The 13174-nt window shown below is 34.6% G+C and overlaps 1 protein-coding gene across 10 annotated transcripts in view; it reads left to right on the forward strand.

Annotated features, from left to right (window-relative positions):
- The window catches only part of HELZ (helicase with zinc finger), a 137470-nt gene that overhangs the window by 66924 nt on the left and 57372 nt on the right, over positions 1-13174 (forward strand). For 5 of the 10 annotated variants that reach the window (XM_081027344.1, XM_081027342.1, XM_081027343.1 and 2 more), the window contains 6 exons: positions 698-877; positions 1418-1519; positions 7178-7356; positions 10373-10491; positions 11616-11761; positions 13015-13162. In XM_081027344.1, coding sequence (XP_080883470.1) covers positions 698-877; positions 1418-1519; positions 7178-7356; positions 10373-10491; positions 11616-11761; positions 13015-13162 — 874 coding nt within the window. Of the gene's footprint in view, positions 1-697; positions 878-1414; positions 1520-7177; positions 7357-10372; positions 10492-11615; positions 11762-13014; positions 13163-13174 lie in introns of all 10 variants that reach the window. The other 5 variants (XM_081027339.1, XM_081027341.1, XM_081027337.1 and 2 more) reach the window with 2 other exon arrangements.

A 13174-nucleotide genomic window follows, 5' to 3' on the forward strand; every position in this document is an offset into this window, starting at 1 on the left:
TGGATCTCATTACAGCAGCCATTTGTGCCACCGTGACAGGTGTTCTGTACCCCGAAGTACATGACATATATATGTTGTTTGTGTGTGTGAAAATATTAGGAAACAGTTCCTATTGTGTGGGCTTTTAAAAGACCACTGCTATTTTCTGAATTAAAAACTCCATAAAAGTTTGATGTCTCTTAAGTAGGGATATACTTAAGGTTTTTTTCTTTTCTCCTTATTTTAAACTTTACTAAGAGGTTTTTCAATGGATTTGAAATTGAAAATCAGTTAGTTTCCCTTTTGTATTTTAGACATGATCCAAACAAACTACTACTTCGTTATTACAGAAAAAAATTTTCTGGTGTTTCTACGTAACAGAGAGAAATTACATTTTAGGGACATTGTCATTAACTATATATAGACTTGGCAGAAACCGGACTGGAAGTGTGTGATGTCTTAGGTTAGTTATCAAAATCTTTTTGCACTTAAAATAGGGCAAATAAACTTAAAGTGAGTTTTGATCAACATAGCAAAACTTCTTACGCCGACTGTTGGGTAATTTTCTAAAAGGTAGTTTTAGAATAAGCATTTGTTTTTATGTATGCTATGTGATTTCAGAATTTTTAATGGTTCAGTGAAATTCAAGATACTTGTATGTCATGTTCTGTTTATTCATAATATGCGTTTGTTTAAAATAAATTTTTATTTTCTATAGACAGTGGGATGAACAGTTGGATCCTCGACTAAATGCCAAACAGAAAGAGGCTGTTCTGGCTATTACAACTCCACTTTCCATACAGCTGCCTCCTGTTCTCATCATTGGACCCTACGGCACAGGCAAAACATTCACTCTCGCTCAGGCCGTAAAGCACATGCTCCAGCAGCAGGACACGAGGTGAGATGGGGGTGTGTGTGCTCCGATCTCATTAGTAGGGCATGACCTTTGTCATTGTTGTGAATACAAAGTGAGGGCTAGGCTAGCAAGACAATTTTCATCCATCTTGCTGCAATTTTAAAAAATACAAAAGAGAGAAAAACACCCACCACTCAAACCCCACAGCACTAAAGTTTGAATTCTCTTAAAACACAACTGTTTTGAAAAATTGGCAACACAGAGAACGATAGCTTTTAAATAGCCAGCAAAACTGCAAGTCGCTAAGGAATTGTGATATATAGTACAGCCAAAGAGTTGGATTTTTAAAAAAGTAATTGTATATGATAGAAGTAGTAATAATTTGGGGGAACTTATTTCCTGTGTAGCATAAAGAGTTATATAATTTCTTTAAAGCATCAATGATTAATATGTTAGAGGCTACTGAGTAGGTTGAGGGAAATGTATAATGTTAAGATGGCCACTGCTTTTTTTTTGGTATTATACTGCTTGAATAGTTTTGTGTTTTATCATTCTTTTTATTTGCACCATTTATTTCAGCAGGATTCTCATTTGCACCCATTCTAATAGTGCTGCTGATCTCTACATAAAGGATTATTTACATCCATATGTAGAAGCAGGCAATCCCCAGGCAAGACCTCTCAGGTATTTTTTAAGGCTTATTATGTATCTGTATCATACTTTATTATTCTTAAGAAAAGGTGTCTGTAAAGATTTTAGTAACTTCGAGAATACCAAAATCCTTGACTCTGCATTGGCATTTGGAGGGTATACCTTTTGAAGAAACCATTTAAATTAAGGAAAAAATTGAAAAATCTTTGACCATTTACTTCTTAAACATTAAGTAAAGAGAAAGACATCCTTTTTTAAGTTTTGTATGTAGAAATGTTGTTATAGTCTGAGCCGATTTTGATGTGTACCTCTAAAAGCTACTTATGATGAAGTAATATAAATATGATTATACATAAAATTTAATTAAAATTCTGGCATATTTTGCATGGCACATTAGTCATGCAGTGATAGTTCTTTATGGAAATAAGATTTTGATTGTGATCATGCAGGTAATTTCATAAAAGCTACACATTAGAGAAGCATGAAATATTGAAGTGATTTCTGCAACAAAATGTAGTTGACTGGTATTTACAACTTTTTGCTATCATTTGAAAGACAATGTGTCAAAGAAAATTTTAGGTTGATACGGCAAGGTCCTTTCAGTGTACATGGGTATGAAATGTACTTATACAGGATTGTGGGGGAATAAAATCCTTTTCTTCAGAAAACAATAAAGAATCATTAAGTGGTTATTTATTATACCATTTGCTTTCATTGTTATACGAATTAATGTTTAGTTTTGCCATTTTACAAACTAATATGTCATGCCCTATGTTGTTTGAATACAATTATTGTTTATAAATTAATTTCTAACCACACTTTTGAATCATAATTCACTAACTCTTTATTTCTAGTTGAGCCTAGGCATGGAAAAATGAGAATTTGCTATTTAATTCTTTAATAACCATAACCAAAGCCATTTGAATAATTTTACATTTGCATTAAAAAAACACAGAAGAGCAAAAACTGGTATGGCCTGTTAACACAGGTTTTTATGCCATACATTGTTTTCACCCTGGAAAATTAGAGCAGAAATAATTATTTTCTAAGAACCCAGTAGTGTTTAATAAGAAAAATCACATGTATACAATCACTATAAATGAAAATGTGGTATTTACCCAACGGATAAATTTATCAATAACTAATTTGCTTCAGATTCTAATCTTTTTTAGCTTATTAGTGAAAAATGGAGTAGCTGGTAGCATTTTTGCTATGAGTGTTCTTACTTGAAAGGAGATGTTTGTTTTATTTACTGTTGGTAGAGCATGTGTATGTGTGTTTATGTTTGTGTATGTGTGTGTTATGTAGGAACCATGGCACTCTCAGTAATCATGGTGTAGTAGGCTTGGAAACAATGGAGTGAAGGCCCCTCAAATCTTGGTCAACCTAGCATAGGTCGTTGGACATTTGGGGCAGTAGAGTTGTTATTGATAAACATTAAAATCTATCATTTGACTGGCATTATGCTTGGCTTTCCCATGTAAAATTATGTTTGAGGGATTATAATTCAATATTATAGTGTATTTAAATATGTAGAATAAGAAGTTATGTTCAAGTAGATTATATGTGTAGTTGTAGTGGCCCAAATACAGAAACTTGCCATCTAGCAGAAACGTCTCACCTCTCCACAAATCTCAAGAGTGGTTCTGTCAAGATGGAAAAATATTTAAACATATTTAAATAAAAATTTTATATTACTTCATTTAGTAAATGGACTAAAATAAGAAAAGGCTTGACTTCTCCAAGTATTTTTTTTTTTAATGTGGCTCTACATTTTCACAATAATTTTTCTCTCTGGGAAAGGCATTAACTTGTGAATGTGTTTCCTACAAGGATTTTGAAATGTTAGGATTTATTAGCACCATCTATTATTACATTAACTCAAATTAATTTATAATTTTCCTAGTGGACAATAAACTTGAGAGGTATGGGAGATGGAATAGAGAAGATTAGAATCGCTGTGCACCCTGGGGAGATCAGCTTTATCTGAATTGTCCCAGGATGCAGAGGGAAGAACACAAGAGGGCACTAAGTATCTACATATGACCTTGAAGATGTGGTGTCTCTATGGAGTAAGACTGATGATGTTTGTCTTCTTCACAGTATATTTAGAGAGGGCCCTGGTAAACGGGATAAGGTGAAAATGGTCATAAACATTACGTAGTTAATATAGTAAATATGTTTAAATATGCATACGTACGGTTAAAATGTATAAAATTCTGTTAGTTGCCAGGAGTCAAGCTTAAAATATTTGGGGATGGAGGTTGTATAAATCATTTTAGGTTACATTTAGTTTCAGGTTTTACTTCTTCCTTAGAATTAGAAGATTAAAAAATGGAATAGAGAGGAAAACAGTTTCTATGTATGGTTCTGAAGATCAGTATCTGGTTCTGGCAAAGTTATCACTTAGTAGATAGAGATTATCTATGGAGAAAGTGTGCATTTACTGCTTTCTGAGCAAATAGAAGGTATTTGTTGTTTTATGTAGATCTTTAAAGAAACATTGTTTTGGGGATCAGGTCCTTCAGATTCTGTAGTATCATAAGTAATAATATTTTGGGGGGGTTATTGCATATGAATTCAGTACATGAATACAGTTTCAATGAATTAAAATATTACATTACCAGAGAGTCTCCTGTGTTAAGTATCATATACTTCATATGTGGATGGTTTGTTTCTAGAAATACGTAAATTACTTAGTTGGTGTCACTTACATTTTATACTATGAGCTTAAAAGTGTCACTTGTCACTATCAATTCTCCAATTTTGGAAAATGTTCTTAATGTGTTTTAAATAATCTTATAGTGTGTCTACATTAAATGTTGCACGAAAAGTACTGAGAAAATATTTAAATTATTTTGAAGTCAGCACTAGAATATTATACTTTTAAGGAAACATAGACCTAATGATCCAACTTTGTATTCTTACTAGCTTCAACTTCAGATAGCTTTCCAAGGTGATTACTAAAAAGTTAGTAGTGAGATTTAGAACTTCAATTTCAATTTTTTCTTTGAAGAAGAAGCAGTGCTTGGAGTTAGATTTAATAAATAATTTAAGTCACTTTTTCAATTTTACAATGAAATGTTTATTCAAAAAAATAGGGAAAATACAGAAAAGAACAAAGAAGGAAATAAAATTATAATCTCCTTAGCTTGAGATAAATACTACTAATATTTTGGAGTTTAATTTCTTGTAATTTTTATGCTTAAATACGCATACTTTAGTTAATATTAATGGAATCATAATTTGTAAATGATTTTTTCAGGTAGTTTGTAGAATGAGATTTTTCATATATTTAAAAGTAAGTTCTGCTTTGCTGATTTGATTATTTTTTATTAACACCTAAAACATGTTTAAAATGTTTTCTTCTTTTAGAAGTTTACAGCCCTTGCTGTCATAGTAATGTTTTAAAATACATTTCTATACTTTCCTGTATTACAGTTGATATTTAGGGACATTTATTAAATATGGTTTTTTTTCGTTGTTTTTTTTTTTTTTTTGGTTTTTTTGCTGCTTAAAAAAGACAGTTTTAAGTGTTTCATGGAGGAGTACAACACATTTTAGAAGATGGAGAGATTAGTTTTTGTGCATTTTACACTTGAGCTGCCTTTGAAATATCTTAGAGTAGATAAAGAGTTAGATATGCGTTCTGGAACACAGAGGGGGGGGTCTTGGCTGGAGAGAGAAAAATGTGTGAATCATTAGGGTCATGGTGGCAATTGAAGCCACCGGCCTGGATGAGGTTGTTCAGGGAAAGAGCAGAGCTCAAAAGGGGGGAGAACAAAGCCTAAGCCTCAGCCTTGAGGAACCCTAACCTAGAGAGGTAGAAGGAAAGCAGGGGAAGGTGGAGTCATGGAAGCTGAGGAAAGAGCGTGTTTCAAGGAGGGAACAACCACAGAACTTGCTGCTAGGAAATCAGGTCACTTGATGGGCCTAGAAGTTGTCCAAATGACTTAGTGCCATGGAAGTTCATTTCCTTTGATTGGGTCCCCACACTGTCCTGACTTTTTCCTGTTTCATTGACTGCTCCTTCCCTGTCTCCTTTACTGTATTCCTCTCCTTTTCCCGGCCTCTAAATGTTGGCATGGTCCATCAGTCATTCTTCCAACTATTAATAGTTTTCTTTTTATCTACATTTATTCTCCAGGTGATCTCATCTAGGCTCTTGTATATTGCTTGTTGCAGGGATTCTCCTAAACTCCTAGCCTATATCCCTCCCTGCTTACTGGATATTTCCACTTGGATGTTATTACGGAATATGTCCAAAACTGAATTCTCAATTCTCACCCCAGACCTGTTTCTCCTTTTCACCACCTCTGTAAACAGTACTGGCATTCATTTAGTTTCAAAAACATGGAATCGTCTTTCTCTTCAATGTTACATCAAGTTCATCAGTAAATCCTGTCAGTGTTACTCTCAAAGTGTGTAGTAAATCTGACCATTTTCACATCTCCACTCTTACCACCCCAGTCCAAACTATCGTTTTTTTCTTGTCCAGATCCTTACAACAACCTCCTAACTGGACTCCCTGCTTCCGTTTCCTGCTCCTGCCTCTGTTCCAGTCAGTGGTGTGTTGCAGCTAGCTTGTACTGGCTTGTGAGAGCCAGTCGTGTGTATCTTCCCAAGTTCATGTTCAGTGACATCATGTTGGTAGCTTGAAATTGGCCATGGTAGTAGGTTTTATGCCACAGAAATCAGCCAACACCCCAGTCCCCTACCCCTACCCCAGATCTGGTTGTTCAACATTTACCAGCATGCCACCGTCAAATACCCCCTCCCCCAAACTATGTCTTCTGTCTAGAGAAACAAAGTGGTCCTTTAAAAACATAAGTCATGTCATGATGGTCCTGTGAGAACTCTCTGCTGGCTTTCCATCAAAATCAGACTAAATCTAAAGCTGTTATGAAAGATTTCAAGCCATGTGATTTGCCTCTGCACTGGAGCATAGTAGATACCCAATAGATCTTTGTTATATGGGTGACTTAGAGATGGTTGGGTTAGAGGTGGGCGGGTGGGTGGGTGAGTAGATAGATGGATAGGTTGTTTCTGTACCATCTTAGTAATCTATTGCATGAGGCCTGCTCATGTTTTTCTTTTGCAATTAATGAAAGGGATCCTATTCCTTAAGATTTTTGAATTGTCCGAAGTTTGTATTTATTTTTAAATTTCTAGAACCTTAGATAGAGGTCTATTTAAATATAGGTATAAGGATATATTCTAAAGTGAACTGCAAATAACTTTTTAATTTCTGTTGTAAGCATGCAGTTCACTATTAGCACAAATAATTAAAATAGAAATTAAGTATATTGTTGTAAGAATTTTTGGAAAAAAAGTAATTCCCCAGTTGGTAGTGCTTTGAATTTAAACTATAATGCTTATGAAACTGTGTGCCATTCTCCCATCCCAGTATTCCCAAGTTTGTGTGCCATTCTATTGTAAGGTCAATCTAAACCAAAAATTAATGGATATTTATTTTATGGTAGTGCATATGCTTTTTGTTTGAATCTTTTTTTGGTAGGGGGAAGTCACAGTTGTACATGAAATTCTAATCCAGTAGAATGTTAACAGTTACCATGTTTATTTGTTCATTTCCAGATATTGTAACCTAAAATAATAATGTCAATATTTTGATAATCAGATACTGGTAAGATATTAATAAATATAAATAGGAAATGTTATCTTCTTTTATAGGGTATATTTCAGAAATCGCTGGGTAAAGACTGTTCACCCAGTTGTGCATCAGTACTGTTTGATCTCAAGCGCACATTCCACCTTTCAGATGCCACAGAAAGAAGATATTCTTAAACACCGAGTGGTGGTGGTTACATTGAATACTTCCCAGTACCTCTGTCAGTTGGACCTTGAACCTGGTATGCTGACTCAAGACACAGAGAGGGGGTCTCTGAATGCTTAGGGCTTCTGCATTCAGTTTAGACCAGGGGCTGTCAAACTACTGTCTGTGGGCCAAATCTGGCCTGCTGTCAGCTTTGGTAAATAAATAAAAGTTTATTTGATGGAACACATCCATCCCCGTTTATTTACCTATTTATTACCTGGGTTACTTGTGGATGCTTTTTATGCTACAACAGCTTAGTTGAGTAGTTGCAACAGAGAGTTATGGCCAACGAAACCTAAAGTATATATTGCTTGGCCCTTTACCAAAAAAAAAAAGGTCAACCCCTAGTTTAGACATTTTAGTGATTGGTATTCTATTTGTTCTCTAATTGATCAGATGGTATTTATTTACTATTGATCATGTGAAAAATTCAAATTTGGACAGTGTTGGTGTTTTTTACGATTTTTTCAAGTTTCTGTTGTAAAATGCTTTTGTGTCATACAGCGTAGAGACAACAATTAAGACAGTTTTTTTTTTTTTACATACTATTAAGAGTATTACATTTAACTACAGGAACTGTGTAAAATCAAGCTAATATTATATATAGATACAAGGTGACAAGAAGTTCTGATAAATATGGCAGAACTTAACCATCAAAAAGTGGTATCACTTTAAGGTGGTTGCTTTGGAAGAATATTCATTTATTACTGTCATAATTGTTAACGTTGCTCAACACTTTTTTGCTCTCTCCTTTTGAAATTGCTTTCATAGCCAGTGACAAATTCTTTTGAACATCCTGGAAGGTGGAGACTGTTCTCTTCACCTTGTATTCCTGGCACCTGGCCCAGGATAGAGACACCTGGAGGCCCTTGATAAACCTCTCTTTATCTTAAATGAATGAACGGTGGCCAAACTTTTTTTTTTTTTTTTGAGAGTAGATGTATTTAATTTTAGAAAAGCTTTAAAATCTTTCTGAGACATGTAAGTCTTTCTCAGACTGGTAAATAGGTAGGTGATCAGACTGAGCAGTAAATACCATAAGGGATAAAAAAGAAAGAGAGGGAGAGAGAGAGATGTGCCTCTCAGTAATGAGACTTATTTTCTTGTGCATGCAGCTCATAGCTGGCTGGTGAGGGCAGTTACAAAAGCAGAGTTTCAAAAATGTTTTGAACAGTGACTGCATCATTGGAATGAGTTATATTTCCTCCCAACTGACTTCTTTGAATGGAACCACACTTATTTGAAATGTAAATTTTGGTATGTTTATTTAACAATCAGTCTCATTACTTTATGATTATACTCTGCATATTTGCTACATATATTAAATACCCAAGCCTCCTAAACATTATAGTTTCTTGAGAAAGAGTGAAGAATGGCTTAGAAGAGCAAGATTATCAAAAATATGTATTAGAAGTCGACTGTGTACTTTGTTCTGGGCGTTGCTTATACTTTATTTCATTTAATTCTCATACCAACCCTATGTAGGGTTATTTTACAGATAAGAAAACCAAGGCTCAGGCTAAATCAGTTTGATTAATTCAAGGTACCTTTTACTAGCTTAAGCAGTAGCTATAACAACTTGACGATTTATCCAGTTCTTGATTCTAATTAAATAGATTAGCTCTATTTAATTAAAACATTATCAATGAAAACAGTAGATTTTTTCCGCTAATCACAGTTTCCCCCCCAATTTAATCCTATGTTTACATAATCATCTTAATTAGTCTTGTAGCACAAGAACCACAAATTCTCCGCAACAGGGAGAAAAATACATGTGTCCATTTCATGCTTGGGCCCCTGTCTGTAAACAGAAAACAGTTATTAATACTTGTATTGTCAACCATAGCCACTCGTTTGGATGGATGATGATGAGGGTTATTGCCAGCCAGTTAGATTTAGAAAGTTCCAACCTGAAAACAAGTTGCACCAGAATGTAGTATAAACTGATTGTCTGGAACTTGTGGATATTTGTGGAAATAACGATAGAAATAGAGATTAGGTTCTTGCGCCACCTCTCAGTAGGCTGGTTAATTCAGAGTTTTATAACTCATCCTTGTGTTGAGAAACTCCGCGGCTGTTCTTTGCTATTGTTAGTAAAAAGAGGGCCCCCCACCTTCAGTAAGTTGGCAGCAGGGGACACCTATTTCCTTCTCCACATTGAGACAGCAAGGAGAGTTTTGCCTCTTCCCCCCTTTTGGGGGCAAAGGGACTTCACCTCCTTTCTGTACAGATTCTTTTGCCCCAGTGTGAGTGGCAGCAGCAACCAGGACATGGGATGTCTCCTACTGTAGGACACAGAATGTCCTCTGTGGGACATTCGATAATGTGCATTTTTGACATGTTAGTAGTCACTTTTTAATGTACATTTTGGACATCTGTTAGTAGCCTCCCCTCCCCCGGTTTTTGTTTTTTGCAGACTGGTGGTGGTTTTTCAGCCAGGGTAGGGTCTTAGACTTAAAAAAAAAAAAAATCTCACACACCCACAACACCATAAACCTAAATGATCAAATTAGTGAATTCGATACTACTAGATAACCTTTGATTTCAAAGTTAGATCAGAAATTTCTCCTTTATATTAGATTTTGGGTATGATTTTTTTATTTTATTTTAATGTCTAATGTCCATGTTTAGGTTAAAGTTATTTGTAAAGTACCACTGTTTTATTTTTGGTGTTTTACCAAATAAATAGTGAAAGGACTTTGGGCCCATCAATATCTAGTTGCCAGCCCTTCTTTTTGGTGAAAAGCCACTATCTTGTACCTTTAAAATGCGTATTTTTAAATATACCGATTGAACTGTTAGTCTTGGAGCCTTTAGCACCAGATGTCATTTATGTATCTATAATTGAGTAAAATAGTTATTCCTTTTAACCTCTACTTTTTAAATAATGGTTTACATTGACAGTTTTCCAAATTGAGGATTGGCATTAAAAGTACTCACAACTCCTAAATTAGCACACTAAGCTCTTTCCTTAGCAGAAAAGAAAAAAGAAAACCCTACCTTTATTGTTGCTGTAATGTGCTTTTCTGTGTTTATACTGTACTTTGTAGGCTTTTTTACGCACATTCTATTAGATGAAGCCGCTCAGGCCATGGAGTGTGAAACCATTATGCCCCTAGCATTAGCAACTAAAAACACCCGGGTCGTCTTGGCTGGTGACCACATGCAGGTGAGCACCTTCTGAGCCATTGCACCAAAAGGAATTGTGAATTATATTTTGATGTTTAATATTCTGTTTTCTAAAACATCCTATGAAGTTGTGCCATGTATTACAATTTAAGTCGTTTAAATATTTCTGTACTAGTAATGAAAAATACTGGTATTTCTGAAGAAAAATTACTATCTCACCTCTTTTTTCCCTTCTTTGGATAGAAAATGGAATGAACAAGTCTATAATTTTCATGTTTATTAATGTTTGAAGTTTAGTTCTCTATAGTCTGTTTGATTCTTACTTTCCTTTGTAAAGCAAATTTAAATGATCTTTCCTACAATTCCCTAATTCCTGTTCCAACATTTGTTTTCCTGAAGGGTTAATTTTTCACTATTTTTCACATAAGAAACAACATCCTTAATTAAATATAATGGTTAGAGTCTCAAAGAACATATCTGATGCATTTGTATACCTATATATGAAAGAGAAATATAATTTTTCTATTAAAATATCTGTTTTACATATCTCTTCTGCTATAGTTGATTAAGCTTGAACCTATATAATACTGTAGCTGTCAAGACATCCAAGAAAGAGTTGAATGTAGAGGAACAAATACTGGTTGTGTTTCTTTGTCAAGAGTCGGTTAATTTTATTTTTTAGCAGTCAAAGATATAACCAAGAAAGGCTCCTTATACCTTATGAGATAAAGGAGGTTATTTTGCTAATTATTAAAAACATTTTATTCATAAGCTAAATGTCCTACCAGCTCACTATTTTAAATAGTCGATCAATTTTAGTGAAATAACTGATTGACTCTCCCAATGATACAATGGGTTACATTTCTGAAATTACTGAAGTAATAGTTATTTATTATTATGTTGGAAGAGCCCTTTATTAACCTATGTGTAAAAACTCTAGGTCATTGTGGGTATTTTGAAATGAGAAGTTAGAAATTTTAGCCTTGTTCTTTATAGTAGTAAAATTGTTCATAGAAAATATTTTTGATTTGCTTATTTCAGTGTTCAACATGTTGAGATTTAGTACATCAGAAGTTTTAGCATAGAGAATTTGTAAATAAGTACATTAAAAAAATACTATTTGTATATTTAGTTAAATTTTCTCTGTATGTTTGTCTGTTACAGCTCAGTCCTTTTGTTTACAGCGAGTTTGCCAGGGAGAGAAACCTTCATGTTTCATTACTTGATCGACTCTATGAGCATTATCCTGCCGAGTTTCCATGTAGGATCCTCCTGTGTGAGAACTACCGCTCCCATGAAGCTATCATCAAGTAGGTGTGAACTACCCTCTCTGTATCACACTTCCTGTGGTCTGGTGGGAAGGAACTCAATAGCACTGTTACCAGGGACAGGTTATTTCAAGCAGTTATACGGCGTCCCTAGAGTCGCAAATTATGTTTAATTTTATGTCTGTAAAAGAACACTTCAAAAGCCGGAGCTGTGATTTTTCACAAAATAGGCAATTCTGGAAACTAAAACTTTAGGTTCCACTGGCTGTGGCATATTTTTCTGTGACTGAATATACAATATATATGTAAAGCTACGTGATGTAATATACAAATATATTGACACACTGCACAGTGGTTTGCTTTTTGTGTCTTGCTGTGTTATAGAAAGGAGTCTGTTTTCAAAGAAAGAAAGGAAGGAAAACCATGAAACTTAGTAATACAATTTTTAAAGGTTTTTATTAAGTATAGTGTGTATCCATAAAAGTGAAAATACCATGAGTGACAGCTCAATGAATAGTCATGACCCACACACACCCATGTTACTGGCATCCAGACCAAGAAACAGAATATTACCAGCATTCTTAAAAGCCCTTGTGCTCCTTTCCAGTTGCTACTCCCACCAAAAACTTACAATTTTTTAAAGTTTAGTATAATTTAATAATGTTGATTATGTCAGTCATGTGAAAACCATCTTTAGGTTTCTCTGAAAGCAATAGGATACATATTAAATGATAGATTTAACTATGGCTTTTACTGATACCTCAAAATAGGATTCCTTTTTTATTGTTGCCAGTCATTTGCTGGAGTCACCGATGAACCCAGTGCTAACGAGCACCTCCATCAGTAACGAGTATTCATTTTACAGTTGGAGATTTGAATGTCCTTCCCTTATGTGTGTTGTTTCAATGCCTGTATGTCCCTGTGTTTGTGTATGATCCACACAAATAAAAGTGTGTATTAATCAAGAAAATACACTTGCCAGCTTATTTCGTCGTAGAGCAAGATTCTCATCTCGTACTGAATTGTCTTCATTTCTGCCTTTCTGTATTCTGGCTTCGTACCTCACCTAAATCCCTGTCTTTAGCAATGGTATACCAGGCACCTACTCGGTTGCTAATGCTGTAGTTAATTTTGGAGAAAATCTTGGCCTCCTTGGTATTAGATGTTTGGCTTAAAATTAATCATGGACAGAAGGCAACAGTTTTAGGATTGACTAATATTCTTTTTTCTTATGGGTGAATTTAATTTTAATGCCAAATTACTCTTTATTTATTTATTTTGATCTTTTTCTACAGTTACACCTCCGAGCTCTTCTACGAGGGCAAACTGATGGCCAGTGGAAAGCAACCAGCACACAAAGATTTCTACCCACTAACTTTCTTTACAGCACGAGGGGAAGATGTGCAAGAAAAAAATAGCACAGCTTTTTATAATAATGCAGAGGTACCTTAGTTC

Source organism: Rhinolophus hipposideros (assembly GCF_964194185.1).
Source record: "Rhinolophus hipposideros genome assembly, chromosome: 20".
NCBI lineage: Eukaryota > Metazoa > Chordata > Mammalia > Chiroptera > Rhinolophidae > Rhinolophus > Rhinolophus hipposideros.